The following is a 27,217-nucleotide window of genomic DNA, read 5'->3' as shown; positions in this document are numbered from 1 at the left end:
TCCTGCTGACTGCCCAAATGATGGGCTGTGTTCACAGAATTATTGCCTATCATCATTCATGCTATTGCCACATACTGGCTGCACGTCTGCCGCAGCTCACCTAACCTTGGCCACCAAGGACTGTGTGGACTGAATATATATTTCACAGAGAAAATGGATGATGTCCTGCAACAAGGAAGGTTTAACAGAGCTTTATTGTGCTCCCATGTGCTGTGTAGTAGGATAGCACGGAGAAACAGGTGGTTTGGGAAATTGTGTTGACACAGCTCTTATATTGTCAACAATCAATTGGAAAGTTTTGTTCAATGAAATGTATTACAGCCTATGAAGGATGCCCTTGGCTTCAAGTTGGATTATTAGAGGTGAGACTGACTGGCCTGTACGTCCCTATGTCTTCCTTATTGCCCTTTTTAAAAATGGCAGTTATGTTTTCCCGTGGCTATAACAGAGCAGCCAAGCCTCGGCATTCCCAGCGAATGCAGGCAGACAGGGGATGAGACCTGGCTCGAAAATACCACTAAAGCTAATCTGGGGCTTTGTTGGGCTGCCCCAGTTTGCAGGGCTGACCTGTGGCCATGGTAGCACTGGGGAATGAGTTGGTGGACGAGCGGCAGTGGTGGTGGACTCCTGCCATAGTGAAGCTCTGGAGCTGCTGTGGGTCTGCTCCATCGTTGTCATGTTCTCTGGGCATGGTCACTGCAGGGTTGGCAGGGGGATCTCCCATTCCTCTCAGGTCTAAGTTTTCCTCCCTCCTGTAGGATAACCCTAAGTGGTAACTTCCTGCATCTCCAAAGTGCCCTTCATCCCAAGGTCATCCCTAGAATAAATTGTAAATGAGAGCTGGAGGCACCACCCCACACTGTCGTTGTGGCCTCTGGACTTGGTGGGGGAGTGGGGAGAGGGTCAGATGTCAAGTCAAGCAGGTATCCAAAATTGTTGGCATTGGGAATATCCTTGGTTTTGGAGTTAAGGGAACAGAGAGCTGAGAGGCAGGCATGAGGCTGAGGAAAGCTCTAGGTCGGGATGTGTTTGCTGGTAGAGGCTTTTTTGGGGAAAGGAAAGCAAATGGGAAAAAATGGACAAATAAAACTGGAAGGAGCAGCTCATTACTCAAGGGGCAGATATAGAAGTGGTTTGTAGGCAATTACAGGTGAGCCAGGCAGGGGTAAGTTTTGGAACTGACCTGGGATGAGGAAAAGAGCTAAAAATAGTGATTTAAGATCCCCTTTGGTGGAGGTAAGCCAGCATCGTGCCCAGAGAGCTGTAATGCAGATTCCACATGAATGAGATTTTATTCAACATGCAGGGAGAGAAATCTGGGTAAGAGGGACACTGGGGAATTTCTGAACGTTAGGATGAAGTTTCAGCAGGATTCATATCACTTGTGAGGGCTTGGCCCCACTGGCGCAATGTTTCTGTTGGCAGCAATCTAACACTGCATTTCCCACTTGGAGGATCCCTGCAGAGAAATTGTCTCTAAAGGAAAAATGTTCAGTGATACTGGCTTAGCTTGTATTGTTTCCATCCAGTTGGGCTGGGCTTTAAGATTTAAATACTATCAAAAAGGAAAAAGCAACCTAGAAAGGCCCACTTAATATTGGAAGAAATTGTTAAGCCAGGCTGGTCCTGGATTCTTTCTCATTTTAGCCCTTTGCATCCTCTTTCCTTTGTTCCCTAGCTCTGTCCCATCTCATTTGACATGCTCTCAGGCTGGCCTGGGTCAGTTCTGCCACAATTTTGATTTTCATTTAGGCAAACACCACAGCATGGACTTGCCTCAGCTTGACAGAAAGGGACACATAATTTTCTGTTATGTTGTTAGGAGCCTTGCACGCTTCCAGCTGGCAAAGAGATTATCAAATATCCTTGAACAACATTTGCTCAGAGTGCAAGAGAGAAAAGAAATCTAGTATCTGCTTTTAGACTCACTTCCTTCCTTATGTGTTTTATTTGGTTTTCTTTGCACACACTTCAAATTTCCTTTCTATAAGACCATATTCAGCCTAAGTTGCTTAGTGAGATTTGTTATCTAGTGAGTGCTTGCTCATGTTTAAAAGTTGACTGGATCGAGAGCTGTTTTTTCTCCTTGCGTCCACCCCTTTCCCTCAGCGGTGGTGAATGGCAGTGAATAGTAGCTCCTTTTGGGGACAAACATTCACCATCTCCACCCAAAACAGCAGCCACCTAATGGGCTGAAATCTGTGGCGAATAAGTGTTGGGTCAGCATGCCCCGATAGGTATCAGTGTCTTGTAGGCTGCTCTTGAGGTGTTCTTGAGTCTCTTCAGTACAGGATGCATGTTGCTGTTGCTGAAGACAAAATCTCAGCCATAAAACATAATTTACATTGCTGCCCCTGGAGCGGAAATTATGCAAGTTGCTGAAATAAAGTTGCATCTCCCTTAGTTAACAACCCATTGCCTTGTTGGAGTCTGTTTGACAGGCATTTCTGTCTCTGAGATTTCAGTGTGCTCTGCTCTGAACAAGAGCTGCAGACAGCAGTGGTTTAACTGAATCAGTGTCACTGTTTTAGCTCAAATATGAAGTTTAATAAGGGAAAATAACGGCTTAATTTGGAAAGGCATCTTGTAGGCCAAGGGGACTGACCTTGTACGAGTGACTGCTGCCAAGAGGATTAGGGAGTTGTATGTTGTACTCAGAAACGTACTGTGGACATGCCGAGCTTGGCACAGAAGATGGGAAGACTGGTCCCTTTAGTCCAGTACCTTGTCTGAGCTTCAGACTTTGCAGAATGAGATTCCTTGGAGAATAACCTGGATCGAGAGAAGGGCTCATTCTTTTGCATTAGCCAGTAATTTTCTCATACAATAACACAGGAGGATCAAAGCTTTCCCCATCCTCCTCTTGTTTTACTGTAGTCCTTGGCATGTCTCGGCACCTCCCAGGAGTGTGAGTGGACTGTAATGAGTGGTGCTCTTTGCAAGAGGAGAAAGAGGTAAGGACACCGGTTTGTCTGGTTGGGGTGGAGTTTTTTCCTTGCCTCTCCCCACCAGTCTGTTCTCAGCATCCTTACTGTAGTTTTGGATTTTCTGGTTATCCATGGAAAGGCTTAAGCCTTTCCCAGCACCAACTAAACGCCTCAAGGAAAGCTGAGCAAATATTTGAGATGCTTGCAGTTTCTTTTGGGTCCCAGAGATCTGCTGTAAGAGACACTGCATTTTTCAGGAGACAAAGTCAGAAGTTGCCTGCTGTTCGGTGGCATGATTTCCAGCCAAGGCTTGGACATGGAAATGTCAATACAGTGAAGGCAATGGCACTGCAGGACTCTCTAGATTCCCGCTGTCATCACTGTTGTGAGGCATCTCCAAAAAGCACCTCAGGTCTTGGACAAATTGAACAGCTTTTGATGCTACCTTTTCCTGTCCATAGACTGGCTGACACAGATTCCTAAATCGAATTTCTCTCTTTTTCTCTCTCTTCAAGCAAAGTCACATTTTTCTCTGCCTTGGAACAATCTCCGTGGCAGCTGAACAGAGCAGGCAAGCTACTTGTCACTGCAGCGCTTACACTTGTGATTTCTATTCTGCTGAGCAGCTTCAGGTTGGGATGCCAGTGAACTCTGTGTCTCTGACCAATGGTCAGTCAGGATCTAGCCTCTTAAAAGAAAATAATATTTATTTGAAAATTTAAACGTTTCTTGAATTGCTTTGTACTGACCATGAGGGTCTATTATAGGCAACCTGAAAGGAGCCTACAAGAAAGCTGGAGAGGGTCTTTTTACATGGGCATGAAGAGATAGGACAAGGCATATAATGGCTTTACACTGAAAGAAGGTAGATTTGGATTTTATATTAGGTAAAAATTCTTTACGATGAGGGTGGCAAGACACTGGAAAAGGTTGCCCAGAGAAGTTATGGATGCGCGATTCCTGGATGTGTTCAAGGCCGGGTTGGATGGGGCTTTGAGCAGCCTGGTCTAGTGGATAATGTCCTGCCCATAGCAGGGGGGTTGGAAATAGATGGGCTTCAAGGTCCCTTCCTACCCAAACCATTCTGTAATTCTTCTTCCCTTTCCATCTCAACCCTGACCATCACACTAGAAAGTCTGTTATTTCCTTCAATTCCAGAGGAGTTCAGTGTTATGGTCTGGTTTTTTTACTATTCCTGGCCTGAGATTTCCTCTCATTATAAATTACTCTGTCTGCTTCAGCTGCATGCTTTTTCTCATTTACATTTAAGATGATGGAAGAAGAGTTGCTCTTGATGACATAAGTGAGCTAGATTTTGGGTTGGCGTTATTATAAAATGAGATTTCTGGCTGGATAATGTAAAATATTAGGGATTTTGAGGTTTTTAGTACCTGTAAAGCACCGCAATGACTAGAAAAAACTAATATACTTCTTCCCTGCAAATTGATGAAACTTCTTGATGCATGCATGGAATGTGAAAGGCTCAAGGCTAATAACATTGCAGGTCTCAACACATGTACTAAATGGTCTGCTGTGAAATATTCACAAAACAAAAACATTTCAACATATCTGACACTGAAGAGGGGAAGAATTAATAATCACTGTAGACTGGTGCATTTCTTTTATGTTACCTGTGAGAGCTGTAAAATAAGGTTTAGGCGGTGTGCTAGAAGCATATAGCAGCACTTTAGCCCTATATTGTGGCAGTAGTTTTATCCTATACTTAAAGTAATATCTGTAAGTATATATGGGTCTCTGCTGTATTTCAGTATCAGATACAAATTGCTTGACTACTTTTTTCTCTTGGTTTTCTGTTATGCTTTTGAATCTTGCAGTCACATGAAGATACACTCACTTTTAGCTAGACAGCAGGTATCTTTTCTAAGGTACACACATTGGACCAGGTCAGACTTTCTCTCATCTTTTCTACTCTTTTTCCATGTGTTGAATATATGTATCTTTTTTTTTCCCCCTACAAGAGATGTGATTCTTTTGTTCGAAATATCACTTTTATGCTTTGCAGTGGCATCAGGTACATAAGTTTATGGGTGTATATATTATACAAAGGCAAGGAGATTATACAGCTTAAAAATCTCTGAAGGATACATTTTACTTTTTTCATTTCTGTTGTCGTATCTGCTTTCTTTTACCAGTCACCAGCTTCCACAGATTCTGCTGATGCTTGTGGGGATCCACAATGCCTTTGTTGGTAGTCTAAGTGACTCAGGTACAGTTTAGGCTTCCAGGAAAATTCTACTGTACGGAAAACTGCTGTTCTGGCACATCAGTATCTGGATGTTCCTTTGTGCATTTGGTACCCTTGGTTTGGACCAGTAATTCCCCTGGGCATGTAAACTTTAACACCTGACTGCATGCAAAACCACATGCCAAACCTGGGGAGACAGGCATAGAGTTTTGACCTAAAATGTATTGCTTTTCATCACTACTATTCACTTGTAGGGCTTTTTTTATGTCTGTCTTTTCTGTGTGCCCAGTTCAAATTCCTACAAAGTCAGTGGGTATATTCTTCCACTTCACAAGAAAAAAAATGGCTTACATTGCAATGTGCTGCTCTGAACTAGCCATTAACAAGAATAATCTGAAAGCTGGCAGATGTAAAGCTAGAAATAAGTGTTGAAGGGTTTTCCACCTTGAGCTTCTGTATTGTCAACTTGTTATCAACCCCTCGGGTAAGAGTGTTAAACTATGTCTCAGCGAAAGCTGACTGCACGAGAGCTGATAGCTTTTAATAGTGCAAAGCCAAACAGGTTAAACCTCTTTTTCTAATTTTTGGATGCTGTTCCTTCCTACCTCTCAGCTTTCAGCTGTGACTCTTCAGCTGAGATGACTAGCCATGGCAATACCTCCAGCCCTTGTGCCTTCAGGCTGGAGATCTTTGCCATCTTCTTAGGATACTGAGGCATATGAATACATATTCAACATCACTATCAGCCCCATATTTGTCCTCCCTCAACAAAAAAATAGCCTCTGGGACACAAGTGAGGGATGCTTGAATGCCAGGCTTGTTAGGACGTCGGCATGGACTTGATAGTGTACCAAGTTGCCTGTGCTGTAAGTACTGAAGTCTGGTATGAAAATGGGAGACCCTTGAAAGTGTTACCCAGTTCATTTCACCTTTAAATACCCTGTATATTACACAGTTTATTTGTTATAAATCTGCTCTCAGAAGCAAATGTGTTTTTCATAATATTAATGGTGCTCTCGTTGTTAAAGCCCTCCACAGAACATCAGATATCCATAACACAAATTTAGATGCCAGTCCTGTAGTTAAGCATTGTTTAGGCAGATCCCTGAGCCAACATGAATACAGCTATTAGAAATGAGCTTTACAAAATACTGACATTTCTACATAAGTAATAAAGAGTTTTGGAAGGGAGCTAAACATCATTTTATGGTTTGTCAGGGAAACTATTTCTGAAAGTAGCTGAATGTCGATATTCTTACAATGGAGTTTTGTCAGCTTCTTAGGATTGGCTTATGTGAAAGATTATTTTTCTGTTTAGCACAGGTTTATTCCATCCCTCCCTTCCATCTTTCTTTCCAGAGGCAAAACCAAACCACTGGCAAGTTTGGGGAGAAGGCTGAGCTAATCTGAGCTCCAAAATGAGATGTGGCTGAGAGGCTGAGGCCGTGCCTGCCTTCTGATTTACAGGAGGGGGCTTGACAGCACATCCACGTTGAGGTGCACCAAAGCATGCTCAAAGAATGAGGAAAGGCAGCCTTTCGCAGCATTTCCTTGTTTCTGCTGGTTTCGGTGGTCAGCTCTTTCCATAGTTCAGGCTGGTTTTCTCGTAGGAGCAAGAATAAATAGAATAAATAATTAACATAGAAGCCAAAGCAGTCAGAGACTGCTGAGTGGAGCAAGTGCCCTGTAGAGAGAAATCACTTTGGTGGCTTTGGAGAAAGGTTTGTGGGTTTGAATCAGGGCTGAAATAATCAGGGGTTGTAGCAAAGGGAGAAAATAGATGGGTTTGGTGAAAGACAAAAGGCGAGCTTTTACTGGCAGGTTTATCATTCCTGTTGCTCTAGATGATGCTAAAAGTACAGTATAGATATAACATCTACTGTACAGACAGCAGGCCCTGCTTTCAGGTCTCTGATTCATGTCTGGGAATGCAGCATGACCTGCATGCTAATGAAGTCAATCCTAACATGGGTTAGAGAAAGAAGGATATAAGCAACCCTAACTCCACCTTTGATATTATGTAGTTTATTCCCTTTCCTCTCCTTGATTTCAGCTGACCAGCCCACCCACAGAGTGTGTTTGCACTGGACATTGGGGCTGATTTGGAAGCTCAGCAATGGTTCACAAAACTCGGAGGGACCTCAAATCCCAAGCCTCAGAGCAGCTGGGATTGAGGGACGGTGCATGTGGTGTAAGGGGAAGTGCACAGTAAATGCAAAAAGCAGCCTTTGTGATTTTAATCTACCAAACCAGACAGGAGGAAGCGGAGCCTGGCGGCTTTCCACCCACCTCTCCCCCCACACCTCTTACACATGCATGTGCTGTGGGGCCAGGGAGATGATTTCTTGTAGTTCCAGTGGGTCTCCTTGGTTTCAGTTGTACTATGCCCTCTTCCTCAAGATAACAGCATAGTGCAATCAAGTTTGAAATATTAATACAGAGATCACAGGGGTGTAGCTTGGAAGCACTGAATCACTGAGAATTGAAAAGTCTAATCAGTCCTTTTGAAAGCTGTCTTAATTTCTCTTTTATTTACAGCATTTGAACCGTTTCACAAATTAGAAAGCAACTATCCGGCCATTTCACAGGCAGATTATGATATGTTTAAAAAAGCCCAAAGCATTTATCCAAATGCAATTGGCCATCTTGCTAACAACTAGATTGGAAATACTACACGTGCAGATGAACAGAGACGATTTGAAGATGATAGTTTTCTCCTATTAAAGTTGTGTTTGTAGCTTGCAACTGAAGAAATATTCAGATAGTGGTATAAGCTGCCTGCCTTTGGCCCTCAGAAGGACTCGTGTTGATTGGATAGATCAGAAAATGCTAGGGCGTGAATAGTCATTTTATGACCCCTGCACGCACTTCCATTCATCACAAGTGCAGAGGTGGAGAACTGCTGGAGAAGGACCGGCTCCATCTGGCACTGCCTCTGCAGAGCGCATGCAAGTTGTTCAATTAAAGATGCAGAAGGCAGGAATACTACATCCATTGCCAAACTGATGGGAATTTTTTTTTTCTCTTAGTGGCTATGCATGTGCTTCTTCTGCATAGAAACTAAAAGGTATGTTTCAGCTTGCATGGGTAAAACATACATATGGTTTAATTAAAAGGTTAAAAAAAGAAAATACAAACTTGGCAATCTCAGCCTCCAGTAAATCTCTTGAAGCTGTAAGCATAGCACTCACATGTCTGCACTCTAACATGGTCTGAATGGAAAACTGACAGCACCTGTTACTGAAATCAAAAGTGATTTCTGTAACAATGGGATACTGAGGAATTCCTACAGGGCTTCTTTTTAATAGAGTTTGAAGGATTCAGATTGGAAGACTGCATAAGATCTGCACCACTGGCTCTGATGGATGTGAATCACGCCAGGGGACAGAGATTGTTTAGGAGGTTAGAAGTTCACTCTATACATTCAGTAATAATATGCAGCTGGTGTGCCTTGAAGAAGAGGTTGTAAGCTTTTCTCCCTGCCCCCTCCCCATGTGAAGTAACATGTGGATTGAAAAAAATGGTAGTCAGATTTTATATGTTCAAACCCAGAAATTCAAAATAACTGCAACCACATCTGACAGTATTTTTGAGAACTGGAGTGATTTGAAGCTAGATTGCCTAAAAATACCTCTTGAACTGAACTCTCAAACCTATTAGAATAGTCCATTAGTAATAAATCCTGATCTACTGTCTATTAGATCAGCTCTTCTGTAATCTTTTCCTGTTTACCAGGCCTGTGTGGACATAGTTCATCTGTATTTCTAAAAGCATTACAACATGGTGTTGAAGAAGTTGCTCAATTTTTATGTCTTGCACACGATGGTCCAGTTAAATTTCTGCCTGACCATTCAGAATCAGTTGCCAAGTCTGGAAGGAGCACTAGGGCATTAATGCCTTCATTGGATGGGCACCAAAGAGTATGAGAGGTTCATGAAGGTGGATTTGGCAGAGGTCCTGGGTAGGAAAACAGAGCTAAGATTTTAGGAACCACCTTCTCATAGAAAAGGACCATGTTAGGGACGATAGCTGATGCTCATGTGCTGTACCACCTAATTTCCTGGTATTGCTAGATATGCCAATGTGCTGTAACCTATGCCAATGACAGTTAAAACACTGATCTCTCTGAAGTTACAGATTTTAAGCAGGATCTGGTACATTTCTGGAGAAGAATGGATCAGAGAGGAAAAGAAGACAACAAAAAAGTAGTTTCTTTTATTCAAATGGCAACTAAATTGGGGACCTGACTCTTAAGAGCTGTTGAGAACTAGATAAAGTATTAAACACTCCCATACATACACACAAAAGTCTCACAAAAGCATAGAATTTAGTATTTCACAAAAAAACCCCAGTTAGACTGCTGTTTGTGTTCTTATTTTTTCAGGCAAACCCTGGAAGTTTGCAATAATAGCTAGACTGTTTTTGACAGAGTGACCTTTCCGTAGCAATCTGGCACGTGTAATGAACAGTTGATCATTGTCAGAAATGTAAAGTTTTGATTCAAAAGGGCTTTAGTAGACATATTTTTTGCCTGTTGGAAATTGGTCCCACATGATGACTGCTTTGAATGTATTAATTGTCTTGCTGAGAGTTGTGGTGCAGTGAGAAAGAAGGAGCTGGGTCAGATTGACTATACTTACCTGTTGCGATGATTTTGCACACTTCAGTTCACATTCTTTTTTGTTTAATGGTAAATGCTCAAACTGAGATTCAGAGGAAAAAACCCCAGCATATTAAGTGAGTCCAGCTGGAAGTGCACTGAAATGGCCATGTTTGCACCATGTCTTGAACCACAGCTGTAGGTTTCCTTCTAGTACAGGGAACATCTGGCCCTTATCCATTGCAACACCTGCCCAGGCCCAGCAGAAAAGTCACATGTAGACAGTGTAGTCTTGGGCACAAAAACTGATCTGCTAATGGAAGAGGTAGAAAAAAATGATCCAGAAGGGGGGTTTCCATTTGGCAGCAGTCCACAAGGGAATGGACCTTTCTTCTCTCAGATCCAGCATTCTCCTCCTCTTCTATTTCAGACATTAGGTGCGAGGGAGGAAAAAGAAGAAGTATATGTGTCTATGTATCATACTTCACCTGACTTTTTCAGGGTGCAGGACTACATGCAGTTGTGTATATCTTATCTTTCCTTCTGACCGATGGTTTTTACAAGCCTTTTGTCAGTCTCAGTCAGTAAAGGTGCAACAACAAAAAACACAACTCCAGCCTCTCCAAAAGCAGTGTGTGTACTTTTAGGTTCACGCAGGATTCTCACTCAGCTTCCCCAAACAACGGTATGTGTGAGCGCAGGGGAGAGCTGTTCAAATGTTTGATGTGAGACCTGCTTGGCCTTCACTTGCAGTAATAATAAATCATAATTTCTCTCAAATACATGGAAAGAGCTGTACATAATTTAAGGGCTAATCTCACCTGGCTGATTTTTCGGCCCACAGCTTCTGGGTGGCACTGGCATCTGGTTTTTGGTCTTCCAGTAGACATCCAACCTGAGATGGTTTTGCAGGGTGATGTCTTTTGTAGCATGGCCTTGATATAATGTTGCAGTCCACCGGTGTGTTAAAGGCTGGATTGATGGGTACCTGCTTACACAGCTCTTACTGAAGGTACCAACAGTGCAAGGCTCAGCCTAGGTGTTCCTTGGCTTCAGTCCTCCTTTTCTATCACCTTACATGGAGTTCAGTGAGAAGACACCCCAAAAAAGGCAAAAGAAAATGGGAATATATTATTTTCAAATATTTTTTTTTCCAGGGAGTTTCATAAAATGTTCTGAAATGCCTTTGAAAATGCCTTTATAAAACCAATTCCCATGAGATGCATTTCCCGTGAGATGCATGAGGGAAGAGAAAAACAGCTGTGATATAATCCTTCAACAGTATTTGGTTTGAGCTTTTTTGTGCTGCTTCTTTCAGATGTGCCTAAATTTTCTTATTTACTATGTAAATACAACTTGCACCATCTTTCAGTAGAAGAAATTATAAAAGGGGATGCTGCAAGCAAAGGATGTGGTTGCCAAATGTGAAAAGGCTAAAACTAACAGAGAGGGAGGGAGGGCAGCAGGGACCCTTCAGGTTTTTGTTTCTTCCTTTCAGGAACCAGTAATACTCCGTTTGTCTTAGTGCGACAGTGACATGCATAAATAATTGTGAGCACAGCGCAGATGTGCTCAGGAGGGCACTCAGATTGCTGTATCCTCCCAGAGATGTTGAACCCCTTGGATTACTTGTACCTCACTTGCTCAAGCATTGCACTAGCTGCAGCGCAGGGAGCAGGCATGGGATCTTGGCTGCCAGCATCCTGGAATGTCTGCTTGAGTGTCAGGCTCAGGGATGCAAAACTCACCGGAGAGTGGAAGTCATCATGGTTTGCTTGGACCTTACGCATAAAATTTGGAATGCAGCCTCTCGTTCCAATTACATGAGTGAACACTGGCTCATAGCACATAGCCATCAGGCTAAACCTTTGGACTGCAATCCCCAGGGGAGAGCTTGACAGATGTCTCCTGTCGTCTGTTACCTAGCAAAAGCCAGTAAACCTCACCCAGGAAATCTTGTCTGCAGTTTTTGCTCAAGGGGGACACAGTTATCTTCATTTGTGGGACAGAAAAACACATGACATGTCTTAAAAAGTATTTTCAGTTACTGAGTACACTGGGTCATAGACTGGATACTTAGGTGTCAAAAGAAAGAAAAAATGAGAGAAAAGGTAGCTTAGTAGTGATCACAAATGGCCTTGCTTGCAATCAAAGCTGCTTCTGTGATAGGAAGAAACTAGTTAGAGTCATCTGGAAAAGCAGAGTCCCGTGACTGGGAGCACCAGAAAGAGGTGAGCAGAGAAGAAGGTAAGATGACTTCTGCTGGATTTTCCTGGTGGCAGATACAAAATGCTGGTCTTAAGCCAGTTGTGCACTTGCAACGTTAGTCCAGGGAAGGGGAAAAGAAGGAAACGTGTGTGTGCACGCGTGTGGAGAAAGACAGAGCCTTATTTATTTAAGAATTTTCCTTGTGAGTAAATGCCTCCCATGATTTCCCTCCCACCAAGCAAAATTCCTCCTCCAGAGGCCTGATCTCTGTGAAAAGGATGGAAAATAAAAGAAAGAAGGGAAAAAAACAAAAAACTTGTTTTTCTTGCAAGTCAGTGTGCTGGGAGTAGGGAGACTCCTTTGGGAGTTGCAGTTACTCCCCTGTGCATGCTGGAAGTGCTTTGGGTCTTTTTTTTTTCATATCGCTGCAAATCTACTCTGAATAACGGCAAAACTTAGTCTTCTGCTATTAGTGCCAGCTCTCTAGATAGAGCAGGAAAGAAAAAAGTGAAGTATCACTTTGGAGTGTTTCAGGGGAAGAGATGTTTCCACAGCCACAGTTTGCTTTCTTGGGAGCACTGTGAAGATGCCTATCCCAGTGCCTTGCTTCATGGAATCAAAGTCTGCAAAATGTTGGATTTGAAGCCTAGGAGTTAAAACTGAGTCTTACCCTAAAGCTGTCTTTAAACTCTTGAATGGCAATGCGTGGTAAAAACAAGTAGTAAAAGTAAAACAATCAAGTTTATACATTTCTAGTTATAAAAGTGTTGATGATTTTTAAAGGTTAGTGCTTGTCGATGAGCAAAGATTGTATTATGAAGTATTATCTGAAGAATCCTTCTGTTAACGTGATGCTTTTCCCCAAGTTAAAAATTCACAGTTTATTGGCAGCCTGAGTTAATCTGGAGGTTTGATCTCTGTTCTGTGCTGTAGGATTTAGGTAATTTTGCACAGGTTGCAGTCTCTTTGTGGTTTTGCTTGGATTTGAGAATCATTTATATGTAAATGATCCTGATCTCTTGTTCTTTCCCTTCTTACCAATTAACTTTGTTTTAAAGAACACTGTTGTGTGAGCAAAATCAGCAAATGGTGCTGCCTGGGGCTGGTGAAACTAGGTGGTGTTAGCATGGAGATTGTGTTCGCTGGAACTCATTACCAAATTGACTCGTTGAATAAATCAGACCTTTGAACTGAGTTCAGTGGTATCCCATCAATCTTACTCCATTAGGCCACTTCAAGGCAGCTGTTTTATGTCTTCTTATAATTTGTCCTATGTAAATGGCGGAGGTGTTTATTTTTAAAAGCAGCAAGAAAGCCCAGCTGAACAAGAAAAAAGTTGGAAGAACAAGCCCTTAGAGATTTCTACACTAGTGCCAAGGGCTTTATGACAGATAAAACAACTAATTTTTTTGTGGCTAAAGGAAAATGACATTGAAACCCTTGTGCCTAGCTGCTACAGTAAACTTGCCAGAGCTATTCCAACAACAACACGCCAGGAGATAGATATTCAGTGGCTGTCAATGAAAACTGTGCGCAGAAACGCAGCACCCCTGCGTGTGGATCAAGGGGAGCTCCTGGGTGGTCAGTATATATTTCTATATGCTCACAAATGACTATAATAATGATTTTAGGTGGTGTTGCTAGTTTTGGCTTTTGAACTGGAACTGCTATATCTACTTGCTACCTCAGTGCCTGTAGTGCACAGTGTAGGTAATTTTGCAAATGGAAAATAACTTGCTATTGCGTGGGTAAATGGGAAAATTTCTGCAGGTTGTTAACTAGTGGGCTAATCGTTATTATGAAGAAATAAAATACTCATGGCAAGACCTGCTACAGTAAAAGCAGATAATATGTGCTGCAGTTCTCTACAGATTTTAATCTTCCCTGTAACGTCAGGTGGAAATTATTGCTTGGTGATCTAGCACAGCTTTGTGCAGAAACTAGGAGGAATATGTCTATGTCTGCAGGATTTCACATTGTATTTTTTGGAGTTCATTCAAAGTCAGGGCTCATAGTGGAAGGGAGGGTGACATGAGAAGGCTGGAACATCTGATCAATGAGCTTGGGAGACCCGATTTCAGAGCAGCATCCTGGCTCTGATGGTTTACTGCCTGTTGCTCTATTGCTCACCTTTTTGGAAGCTGGGGGAGAAGATAATCCCGTTTTCTGAGGGACAGTAGAGCAAGGATTTTTTAACTGAACGTTTTCTTGAAGAATACTGTTTTTTTACGATGATGCTGAGTTTCAAAGTTTGAGGAGAGGGTGTCTCAGGTTTGGAGTAAAATTACCTGAAATCAGAGCAAGCGTGTGCTTCAATGGCCATGTTATTGATTACTCTGGGGCAGGAGAATTTCTCACAGCATCATGGGCTTAAATTACTTGAATAACAACAACAAAAACCCCTTTCAGAATGGAAAAACTCCTATCTTACGCTAAAAGCAGGCATCTCTATGCTTGAAAGAGGTTGATTTGAATGAACTCCAGTGACAGCAATATCGTTATACATTCATTAATAACTAATACTGCAAGAATAGTGACCGTGGTCTGTTTCACTGGACCTAGAAGAGAGGACAGCCTGCACTCTCAGGAGCCTGCAGGCTGAGTCTGCTCACGCAGCTGGATGGTTAAGAGGCTGTTCCTGGGGGTGACCGGGTGATTCCCACATTTAATTTTAATTTCTTGCTAGGCTGGAGTTCACACATGGCTGTCTTTAATGTAGAAACTCCTAATTCTTGTTGCTGGACATGGAGCAACTGTGACTCTGAAGGATTTCTGGATGCTGGAAGAGGTGGGATGGTAGGGAGATGCTGTGGCATGGGAATTAAAGAGAGAATGGTATCGGACAAGCCTTTTCATATGGCCTCTTTACCTGCCTTTCCTGGACAGCCCCAGTGTTTCACCAGGCAGGGACTGAGGGGGAAATTATGAGTATCTGTTACTTAACTGGAGTAAAGGTGTTACGCTGAGACAAGAAGGAGGGTGCTTATCTTTGGTGAGGGGAGATGGGAGAAGCGGGCTTCTTCACAAGCTGTACGTGGCACAGCACAACGGGGGGGATGGAGGAGCAACCGGAGGCAGCCTGCCTCAGTTGTCCCACCTGAGATTTCAGGTCAAGCCTTAAAGAAATCCACGTGAAGCTCCAGTCTGTGCAACACCTTGATCTAAAGAGGAGGCAAAATAAAGTAATTATGAGGTGGCCATCCCTCAGTATTCACCACATGCAGTACTTGGTGCATCTATTGCAGAATGTAGGATGGGTTAATGCATTTCTCTAAAGCAGGTTCCTCACCTCTTCCCACTTAACCACTCATTGCAGGTTTTAAATGAAATAGCCTGTTGAGCATTAAACTCTCAAGGATTCGGCTGGGGTGACGGGCACCTTTGCATCTGCCACATGCCTTGCAGCTCCAGGAGCCAAGTGCTGCTATTGGGCTGAAGTAGCGAGGCATGAACCTGAGAGAAAATGAACAGCCTTGCATTCATCCCTCTCTGAGAGGATGAATGCTGTTTTGGGGATGGATTTGTGGTGTGAGTTTTTTTATTACACTATGGAAAATGTTTTTTTGTCCAAACCAGCTGGGTCTTCAGCAACACTAAAAAGTTAAAAGCACTTCTGTGCTAGGTGTTCCCTAAAAGATGGAAAATAAGATTTTTACATTAAAATGCCAGGAAGAAAAATGGTGAGGGCATAAAGTGCTGCTTTATTTTCATCAGATGCTAGTGCTTTTGGAAAATTGGTTGTGCTCCAGCAGTCATTACCCCCCTGCGTGCTTTTCTTGCTGTGCGCTCCAGCTTCTCTCTGAAAGGTGGCTGTGCAGCATGCCTTGTGTTAGCTGTTGCTCCAGCTACACCCTGCCGGCCACCGCTGTTGGCAGGGGGAACACCCTCAGGACCTACGCTTGAGTCCCTTTTTTCCTTCCTCTCTTTAATCGGCTCTGCCTTTGTTTCAGGAGTATCAACATTGGGAGCTCTGGGCCTGGGAAGCACCACTGCCAGCACTACGCCACGGGTGGTCACCAGCAGCACCGGCCGCCCCACCACCACCTCGGCCTCAGGCAGGAGGAACAGGAGCACCAGCACACCATCACCCATGGCTGACGTCCCTGATGAAATGACCACACACCTCCCACCCGCCTCCTCCCAGCTGCCACCGACGGGTGCGGAGAGCTGTGACCCCATGGAAGCCCGTGATATTATGTGGTCTCGGACTCGGCAGGGCCAGGTGGCAAAGCAGCCATGTCCCATGGGCTCGATAGGTGAGTCAAGGGGCAGGAGAACATGGCGCTCCATCTCCATTTGCACATGGGATGTTGTGAGTGTGTAACCGTATTGCCCATGGGCCCTGTGGCACACGTGCTTGAATCGGTGGAGCATGCTGGAGCATGCTGATGCCTTCTGTCCGATCTGCGTTGCCTTGCTGAGGTATGGCAAGAAGCTGGCTGGGGCCGAATCCTTAATATGCTGAGCATGTTGTGCAGGATCTTTGGCATCTCAAGCTCTGGCCAAAGGGGAGCACAAGCTAACTACCTTGTGGGGTCGAGCTTGTGCTGTAAGAGCCTCTGCTTCCACAAGTTATGTACCATGTGCCTGTTATCCTTGGTTTTGCCTGTGTTTGTAGCCTCTGGGCTCATTGACTGATGTATTCATGACCGATGCTTTGCTTGTTTGAGGGGTGGGAGGGAGGTGGGAGAAATCAACAAAACTTAAATTTTGAAGCTCTGTGCTGCACTGTTTGCATTTCAAAGGCCGTGGCCAGCATTTTGGAGCTCAGGTATTCCCAGATCTCAGTCCTGAACCAGTGTGAGTGATATTTCAAACTGCATCCAGCATCCAGTGTGATCAGCAGGGAAAGCAAGGGGGAGGGGGGAGGGGGAAGCCAAATCTTTCAAAATGATTTATTGTTTATGGATTTTGCTCCTTTTCTTCTACGCTTCCCTCCAGTTGTTTTCTTCCAAAAGGTTGCTTTTGGAAATTTTGTGTCCACATTAAAACATAGTTGAATGAAGAGTGGGTTTTGGCATATGGTTCAGTTTGCTGTATTTTAACAAATGCAATTTTCTGAAAATATTTATTTTTCAAGCTAGTCTTGGTGTCCAGCCCTGAGAAGCTGCTTGCCAAGAAGAAGTCAGAAGGTGGAGGAAATTGCCTGAAAATAAGGGCTGGAGGGATCTGGCTTGCAGAGGAGACTCTCTTAATTCTCCGCTTCATTGCCCTGGAGAGTCATTCACACTTGTGTATACGAATACTGACTCTCTCTTGACTTTGGCGAGGTCAGAGTGATAAAATATATGTTAAAGTATGAGGGGCATGGAAAGATGTTAGTGATGAGGATAGGTAAAGAAGATTTTTTGCCATCTTTTCCAGCCCCACTTGCTAAAATTAATGCAAAAAGTATCATGTGGTTCCCAGAGAGGGGAAAGCATAGTCTGAACTGAAGCTGTGAAAGGAAAGAAAAGATAAAAAAAGCAAATGATGGCTGGATGCAGGGAGCCTTTTTCTAAGCACCAGAGTTAAGGACTGGATGATAATAACTAAGGGGAAAAAAAAAACCAAAAAACCCCAAACAAAAACCCCCAAACCCCCAACTTGTTGGTAGGGGATGACATAAGCCTTTCTCATCTCTAATTTCAGTGATTCACACAACTTGTAAAAAGCTGTGGTATATTAGCAGTGGGCCTCTTCCAGCTCCCTTTGAAGGCATGAGCAAACTCTCACTGTGTTTAATCGGTGCTACCATCAGACCTAGCCTGTAATTCACTCCTCTGCTGAAAAATTCAACTCTGCAGGGCAGAGCACTTTATAGGATGCAGTCTTCAATCTATGTGTACTGGCTTTCTTGCTTTTTTAAAGATCTTTAAGTGCACCATTTCGGATGCATTTCTTCTTGTCTGGAAGAGCCTGAGGCGCTTTGCTGTCTTTTGCAGCAGGTATCTGGGCAGCCCTTGCCAAACAAAACTCTCCTCTGTAAAGTCCTTCTCGATGATTGTGGGTGGACAGTAAAGTCCAGAGTTACATCTTGGTGTTTGTAACAATTAAACTTTTGCATGTTTCCACCCAAATTGTTTAATGATGATTCAAAGGAATAAAATCTTCATAAGGCAGTAAGGGAGTCAAGGGTCTGATCCCAGGGCACCAGTGGTGGGGCAGAGCACTCAAGGTGCTGACTCAGCATTTGAGATCCAGCTTCAATTTCATGGTCCCTGGCAGCTTTTCTGCCTGGCCTAAGACATAGAGCCCTCTTGTTGTTTGGCGAAGCGGAGATAATATCCCTGAAGTACCTCATGGGTCTTCTTTGTCTTAAGGCCCCAAAGCACTAAGATGATGGGAAATTAGGACACTGAGATGGCTCAGTAATGTCCTACCAAGGTCCTGAGCACTGAAAAGCTCCCTGGCTTTGCATGAGGTGTCCATCATTGTGAAATGAAGCCTGTATCTTGGGGTCCTGGGGGCACAATGCAGCTGATAACATTGAACACAGCTGCTTTCCTCTTGTAGGTGTTGCAACTTTCCGGTGTCTTGTGCCAGATGGGATCTGGGAGCCTCAAGGACCTGATCTCAGCAACTGCTCTTCTCCCTGGATCAACCACATCACTCAGAAGGTAAAACGCTTCCTGTGTGTTGACCACACCAAGTCTGCACACTGACCTTCCTGAGCTCCCTGGTTGGTTTCACAATGCAGAACCCCCAGTTACCAAGTCATGCATAAAGCATGAGCCATGCATAGTAGCCAGCAATTACAAGAGAAAGCAAGACACTAAAAATCTGATGGAAATTAAGGCAAAAAGGGTGAGGGAACAGTGAAGGAGTGGGACTGGAGAGCAGAATTAGAGTGAATGACAGTTCTTGTTTGTGGCAAGAAAAGGAGGAAGAGGGAGATGGAGGTGGGTGGACATACGGAAAATACCGACTTATTGCAAAAGGAAACTTTCCTTTTCATGCATCCCCAAGGATTTTCTCATGCTAAGCAAGCACAGGATAAACCCTGTAGTTGAGAAATTCTTACCAAAGAAAGGCAGGCTCAATATGATATGTTTCCATTGAGCTTCTGACTTTCTGTTTTTAACTTCTGCCCAAATTGTAACATAAATGATGGAATAGAAAAAAATGCCACAGTAATGCCTATCTTTTGACTCTTAAGTCCCCTAATGAACATTTTGTAGCACTTCATAATTTATCAATGTTTAAAGTGCATTAATGTGACAATAGAAGTTCAAGGCAAGAAGAGCTTATTTGGTAGCAACATGTTGAACGTTTTTGTTATTAATGCACAGTGGTTCTTTCAGCTGATTTCATTATAGACAGAGACCAGATGTGTGTTTATATCATAGAGTCTGTGGGCTGAATCCTTATTATAGCAATTTGTAGGGATTTATTTGCTCCTTTAGCCAGAGCGAGCGAGTCCCACTGTTGCAGGCTAGCTGTACCACTACGCAGTAGCAACACTGCACTCCCAGAGAGCCAGTGCTCGCTGGTGAATGGGGTGGGGTGACCCTACAGACGAGACTCTTTGGCTTTCTCCTCCCTGTCCCCCATTTTAACTGAGGCTCAACAACCAGCGAAGTACACCCCTGATCATCCCTATCTCACTTCATCTGTATTTATAGTCATCCTTCCCCAAGGATGAGGGAAGACATCAATTAACATAGGGCTGGTGTGACATGGCACAGCCATTACAAAGCCTGTGGTCTTTCTGTCCCGCACAGGAGGGTGGGCAGCTCTCCTGCCATACACTCAGCTAGCTGATTAATAAAGGCCGCCTTTGCTGGCATTAGCAGCTGTGCAGCTCTTGTTTTATGACCCATGTACTTATCCTAGAGGGGTTAATATTACTTACTCCAGCCATAATTCACCCAGGCAGCTGGGAGACCTCTTGCTGCTTGGTGAAGATGGCTAGGCTGTTAGCCATTAGCAGAGGGAAATAATAGCCTGCACTGATGAAATCTCCACCAAGGTTAGACTTATTTTATTTGAAACCCCAGCTATCATTTGCGTAACAAATAGGCCTCATTTAATTTGTTACGCACTTTCAAAGCAGTCTAAAATTGAAGAGCCAGTTTTTCAGAAATGCCTAGCAGGTTACAATCGGGACTGCTTGCTTGTTTGTTTGTTTGTTTGTTTTAATTGTTATTATTTTTCTCCAGGAATTCAGTTATATTCAGCTTTGGGAACCTTCCACCAATTGGTGGAAAGACTAGGGGGATCTGCCAAGTTACTCAGGATCTAAACTTCTTCTGCCTGAATAGGAATCCACTGGGATCTTGGGATATGTGGCCCAACCTTTATGAGAAAGCCCTGCCAGGCTTTCCTAGGGGCTTGTGTTGGGGGTTGCATCCAGTAGGATCCTTACAGCAGATGAATTTAAATTACTTAGGACATAATGAGTAGCCACTTGGTTTCCCTGCCCAGGCAAGAGGCTCAGAAATCATCACTGCGCTTAGAGATGGAGACTGATTTATCCATAGATCAGGCACTGGTTTCTTACATCCCTTCTGTGGACGGGACACTTCCCTACTCCAAGCTCGCAGGTTTGCTCTGGCACCTCTCTAAAGCTGAAGGAGGAGCCTACTTCTAAGCCAGGCCAGCTCCTCTTCTTGTTCTGGTGAGGGCAGCTACAGGAAGCAGTAAGCCAGCCGTGCGGCCAGGACAGGGTGGTCGCATCCTGCAGCTCAGCTCTTCTGTGACCCCAGTGCTCAGGTCCTCCTTAGCGACCCATCCAACAGCATCTGCAGCGCAGCTTACAAGATGGGTAGAAACACTTTGGCAAGCAAGGTTCATACCTGCTCAGCGTGTCTTCATTCCTAATCTGCTTTGTCTCCTAAAAATCCCCTGTTCTGTCACCTGCTGGGTCCGAGCCACTCAGGAAGAAGGGTGAAGGGAAGAAGGAAGAAGGAAGAAATTTCAACCAAGCCAGAGAGGATGGTAGAGAAATGCTTTGCTTGCTTTCATGTCCCTGTAGTGAAGTAAGGATTATTATCTGCTGCTTTTCTTTCTCCTGCTGTGCTCACACTGTACGTAGTGTTTGCCTGCTTGCATCATGGTATTCGTTTTTACAACCCTCTATTAGCTTCCATTAGATTTATTGTGCTTGATGGAAGATGAGAACAAATGTCTGCTTCAGCAATTCATTGGCCTCCTGACATTTACTTTAACTTTATTGTTGGTGCCTACCATGCCCTCGTAACGTAGCAGAAGAATAAACTTGCCAGTGCGATTGAATTATGCACTGCTACCAGGGTTATTTCTAGAGTCAAGCAGTAAAAAGAAGCAAAAAGGTCAGCTTTGGATACATTGCATCGTCCTGATCATGAGGTCATACATTCAGTCTCAGCCTGTTTGTTTTAGCTCTTGCTTTCATCAGGACCGTCCTTGGCGCAGTGTGTGACTTGCTTGAAAATACCTTTTCCTCACTGCAGCTTGTAGTTGTGGGTGCTTCCTGTGGGGAGAGGCACCGCTATGCCCAGCTTAAGCCCCTGAAGAAGAGGACTTCTTTGTAGCAGAATAGAATGTGTTGTGTCCTTCATGAATGCATGAAAAGCCTCAAACTGTAAATCTAAATCACCTGCCACCCATATTCATATTGTCCTCCTGAACAGCCTAGATGATATAGTCACAAAGAGCAGATAACCCTTAGGGTTCAAAGTACCTTCCATCAGGTCTTGTAGATCTGCTTGGGTGTGTCTGGCAGAGGGAGTGGGACTTTCTGGAGGACATCAACCACATCATTGTGTCCAGGCCCGAGGGTGAAGTTGCAGTCATGATACCACCATGATCCAACTTGCTTTTGACAGTCTGTTTTCAGAGCTCCATCATGTACTGGATGGAGCAAGTGCTACAGTTGGTGGTTAATTAAAATGACATTAAATACATTTTAAATTGTTTGACTACTATAGTTTCAAAACCACTTTATCAGTGTCCTCCAGCTCTGCTGTAACTGTGTGGAGAGCAGCGATCCAACTCTGTTGGATAACCAGTGTTTATAACTAGTTAGTAATATCCTTAGGTATCATCTGATGAAAGCAAAAAGCAAAGTTGAATGGAATGAGCTGGGTTGTTGGGGTTTTTTATTATTATTTGTATATAAAAAAAGAAGATTGTACATAGGTTGTGACACTTTTCTGTGAATCCATACATGTATAATGAAACCTCTACCAAGGAAAGAAAATGGCTATGAAGACTTTTGCAGTGTAAGAAGTTACCCCACAGCCCCTGTTTCAGCCTTGCTACTTGGCTGCTGGCAGCTGATGGTGCCTGATGGAACCTGTCAGATGTTTGCTTCTCCAGAAAATACCATCAGCTCCATGGCCTTCCTAGCTGACCGGTCCATCTGTATGTCACTGTTTTCAAAAATCCTGGTTCAGTCTTTCATACCATCGTTTTTTATATCAGTCAGCCTGCAGCAGCAGGAAAACATTTTTGCCTATATGACTACTGGTGTTTCAGCACATTTGCTCCCTTCCCAGCATCTTTCTTATTTCTTCTGACTTTTTTTTCCCTAAATACTTCTTTTCTGCAATTTCTCTCATTTTTATTCTACTGTCCTCTTCTGCAATTGATTCCCTCTGAGAAAGGTAGGGCTGAAACAGCAAGTGACACTGCAGTAGGGTCATTGTTAGTCTTCCCAGACAAAGCTCTCTGCTTCTGTTCCTTGGCATATATGAAACAGGCAGGAGTATATGCCCTCTCCAACACCTGTTATTTCACAGTCTTTTCAGTCTTAAAAAGACGTGAGATAGTGGTACAAGTTTGGAATATACTAGCAAAGTGTTACACAGCATGATTTCAGGTATGCCAATGCTCATTTCTAAATCTGGCTTGAATCCTGCCAGTATGCTGAAATAGAAGACTAGAGCAATCTTTGGACAGAGCTAGAAAACTATGTTTTTTGTGTTGGTATTTTTGGCAGGAAACATATTTTCTTTCCTTCAAATTAGCATTCCAAGACTAGATTTAATCAATTTGTAAAAGACAAAAAAAAAAAAAAATATCACTCAAACCGACCAGAAACCAAATTTGGTTTAGAACAGAATGTTTTGTTTTATCCCAGGATCCTTTTTTGTTTTCAATCTTTATTTTTTTGCAATCAAGATAGATTAAAAAAAAATATGTCTTGGAGAGAAAGATGTATTAATTCACTTTATTGTTCTTGAGCCTCCCAGTAGAAAGCTCAGTTACTTACACATTTTTTTACCTGCTTCTCGCTTGCCTTTCAATAACAGCCTGACCCTTGAAGAACCTCCAAGGACTGTTCCTATGTGACTATGTTAGTGGGTTAAAAAGTATTACATATTTTGAAAGAAATAATTAATGAAGATCTTGTCTTCCACATAGCACAGATGAAAAAGAAGATGTGGAGAGGTGCTTTATAGAAGGGAAGCAAGTTAGCAATGCATACTCTTGGATAGTGTTAAGCTTTGTAGCATTACATAGAATTAAGCAAAAAAAGGGGCTCAGTCCTGTTGTTCTAAGAGCCCAGACGTATATCTTAGGCCTGGAATATTCAGCCAATATTTGGGACTGATGGCAGAAATTGGGTTTGATGAGACTTCATAGGAGACCCTTCAGTTTCAGTGGAAAATGCTCAAAGAATTGGGGAAATTAGCATTAGCATGTCCTTTGGTCATCATTTTGGATACCCCTTACATTATCCACACAAGCAGGATGGAAAGAGTGTCTCAGGACTGTTGTAGTGACTTGTAGCTGCATTTTCTGGGTGACAATGAATAGGTCCAGGAATGAGTGTCAGTGCTAGAAAGTAGCTTCATCACCTGTCAACCAGACACGTTGTTCCAAGGGAATGGCACATCTCAGTTTTCAGGAAACCTGGGTGCATGAAGTGGGTTTGGGTAAAGACATCTATGTACCCAGGAGTTTGCAGATTTTGAGCTTTAATGTGCCTTTTCTCAGGCATTTCTTCCATTGTTGCCTATTTTGGGGTGTTTATTTGGTCACACTAGATTTCCTCAGATTTGCAATTTTTAGGATCAGTCCAAGATAAAAGGAAAAAGGTTTATTAGTGACCAGTCCACACCACTTTGTTTACAGGTAGGAACAACGGCAGCCTGCAACAAGGCACTTACTACAGGGAAAGAAAACTCTTGGGTTTGCCTTTGTAGCAATTGAGCAATTTGCTCTGACTGTGCCAGTTTGCATAGGTGCATGGTCCAAGAGAAAATGTACACATCAAATATTGGGCAGCAGTTTGGGTTTTTTTCTAATGTATGTGTAAAAACCTCTTGCATTCCTGCAGTTTTCTGCAAAGCTTACACAAACACTGTGTCTCATGGTACATGCTAAGCTCCAGCTCTGAACTGCAGGAAAATGTTGAAATTTTTTATTTTTTTTTTATGTAGTCATTCTTTAAAGTTCTGGGTACCAAAAGAAGAGGTCAAAATTCAGCTTCTATGCTGATGCATGGCTTAGGAGAGCAGGCAGCTGTAAGAATAGGATCTGGTTTCTATGGCATTAGCCTTGTGTGTAACAAGGAAGAAATAATTCAGTTTTTGAATGTATGTTATCATTGCTCTAATGGGAAGAACAACACACTATCTCCTTTATTTATCTTATCTGTATCATCATATGCTTTAATTCTCTGAAGATGAGCATATGAACATCTCCAGTTAGATTTCATTAAATCAGATGGGCTGTTGCTGTCAAATTGATGGAAGTAAGTTATTCATTTATAACTCAGCTAATTGATTTACGGAGAGGTAGAAGCTCAGCCTGAAATCTTTCCCTAGGATCTCGCTTTTATAATAAGCACCACAAATTGAGGGAACAAGAGAAATATCTGATTTCTAATTGTTGGAATATAAGGCAGTTGGAAATTTCATACAAAGAACCCAGCAGAGTTGGTCATTGAACCTGACAGAGAAGTAGGAGCTTAATTTAAATGTCATCCTGTGTAATTTCCCCTTATCCCTAGTACATCCCCCATAGATACACGTTCCAGATCACAGAATAGTATGTAACACACACACAAAAAAAAAAAAGAGACCAGTAATGTGCAGTAGTATTTTTGTAGTGTGCTGTTCATAGGAAGGAGATGGGACCAATTTCTGTGTCCCCGATCCCCATAGCATAGAAGAGGAAAGGGGCACCAGACAGGCAGAGCACAACAGATCAAGAAAGAGGGGAAAGCCACAGGGGGAAAGAGTTTCCCAAATAATTACACAGTGGCTTTCACTGCAGGTGATTTGTGAGTTTTATGACTCAACTAGACAACAAAAGTCTTTTAAGAGAAGATTCAATCAAACAGCCTGCTTGGTTTTTCCTTCCAGCAGCCGCTGCTTAAGCCTTTTGCTCCTCAGTGAGTGTGCTTTTATGTGCTGAGAATCACTAGCCTCACTACAGATGTACTGGCTAACATGGTAAGGAGTGTGTCTCTTGCACGCAAATGCTAAGTGATAAATTAGCACCTGATTATTAAATCCACATGATGGGAATGGTGAACTTTTTTCTCTTGTTCGTCTAGGTTATGTCATCTATTTTTGTTCCTTTTAAAAGGATCTTTTTTGAACAAGAGTTGTGACAAAATTATCTCTTTGCTATCAAATAATCTTCTGGACTCATAAACTGCTCTTTCTGAACAGGAGAAACTATTTACAGGGTTTGGGTTTTTTTTCAAGTGGCATAAATAAGGCAATGGGACAAGCTAACTGAAGCCCTCCCCTAACATGGGCATCCCATGTAAAGCAACGTCATCTTTGGTTGCATCTGCTGCAGTGTAAAGAAGCAGCTGGCCCTCAATTCCAGCAGAGCCCTGAGAGAACATCAGAAATTGTTGGGTTGAAGCCAACATGGTGACTGTAGCTGGAAAAACCACTTGTGTTTAAACCAGGCTCAAAACACTGCACATGATCAAACCATGAAGACCCCTGCCATAGTTTCCTTCCTGGGAACTTCTTCTCTTCCTCCCTTTTTTCCTCCTCTTCTTCTTCGAGGAGTTGACTCAACAGTGTGCGGCTGGAAGGGACTGAAGTAGCATCATAGGGCTGGAAGGGACTGAAGTAGCATCATACTAGCTAGGGACAACCTTTTCCTCTGCTTTCTCAATTGCAGATGAAGTCGGGGGAGATGGCTGCCAACATTGCCCGGGAACTTGCGGAGCACACAAAAAACCATTTGTACGCTGGTGACATCGCGTACTCTGTGTCTGCCATGGTCCAGCTCGTGAACTTGCTTGATGTGCAGCTCCGAAACCTGACTCCAGGCGGGAAGGACAGCGCTGCACGTAGTTTAAATAAGGTAAAAACAAAGGGGCTCGGGAGGGGACAGGAGGCTGAAGAAGGGTTTGGCTTTCCCTGGAGAACTATTATAAACGTCTTTCTGAATGACTGCCGTTTCAGGGTAGTGATTCTTTCATAGTAGACAGGAGTACCTGGCAGGTTTTTGTTTACAGTGTATTTTATTCTGCTGAGAAATGAAACAGTTGTAAATGCCAAGTGTTCTATTGGTGCTGGGAAATGTATACCCTTAGATGTGTAGATATACGAACTCCAGGTACTTCACTGTGGTCTCAGCTCTCATAGCTCTGTATGAGAATAACTCAAGTGATGCCACGGCAATTCTTTTGGACTTGTGCCAGTGTAAGTGAGACCAGAATTTTGTCCAGCATTTCCAGTGCGGAATCCGTCTGTGAAATGCCTTGTAATACGATCCAGAAAATCTGAATATTTAAAGCCCCAAGAGGCAGAGAGACTCTGGATTTTGATTTCTTTTTCATCTTGTAACATTACAAGATGCTGATTTGAAGGTCAAATGAACACTTTTATGGATGAATGTAAACAAATAAAAGGAGACAGAAACATTTATTTACACTGGAGATACATTTACAAACGGCACATCAGATACTACCATATTTACACTTAAGGTCTTCAGGATAGTTTAGTATTAGAGGGCGTTTTTTAGTGATGACCCATGACTTAGCCCAGAAGCACCTTACTGCATGATGATGGTGTGGTTTCTGTGCCCCCTGTTTGAGAATAATTATTAGTCCCTTTGTCATTTCCAGAATTAAGTGGAATTGCTACATACTAAAGGTACTAGAAGTTGCCAGTCGTGGAAGGAAATACGGGCTGTGGAGTCTGTAAGAATACATTGAGAGTTGAGGGTTTCCTTGGTCCAAGGCCCTCTTCATCACTGAATCTCATGTAAACACATGGGATAAGACTTACATAGGATTCAGATAGTGAATTGTGTGGGCCTGGTCATTAGAACAAAGAGCAGCTGAACCCCGTGGCTATGAGTGTATAGTTATATTTGCCACCCATTTAAAAT

General features: G+C 43.0%; 1 protein-coding gene across 8 annotated transcripts in view; it reads left to right on the top strand.

The window, feature by feature from the left end:
- Window positions 1–27,217, top strand: part of ADGRL3 (adhesion G protein-coupled receptor L3) — a 342,564-nt gene that overhangs the window by 217,164 nt on the left and 98,183 nt on the right. For all 8 annotated transcript variants that reach the window (XM_056347177.1, XM_056347131.1, XM_056347148.1 and 5 more), the window contains 3 exons: window positions 15,892–16,197; window positions 18,437–18,540; window positions 26,000–26,185. In XM_056347177.1, coding sequence (XP_056203152.1) covers window positions 15,892–16,197; window positions 18,437–18,540; window positions 26,000–26,185 — 596 coding nt within the window. The remainder of the gene's footprint in view (window positions 1–15,891; window positions 16,198–18,436; window positions 18,541–25,999; window positions 26,186–27,217) is intronic.

Source organism: Falco biarmicus, chromosome 1 (assembly GCF_023638135.1).
Source record: "Falco biarmicus isolate bFalBia1 chromosome 1, bFalBia1.pri, whole genome shotgun sequence".
Classification (NCBI taxonomy): Eukaryota; Metazoa; Chordata; class Aves; order Falconiformes; family Falconidae; genus Falco; species Falco biarmicus.
Note: the sequence above shows the minus strand (reverse complement) of the source record. Positions and strands in the feature narration are given on the sequence as shown.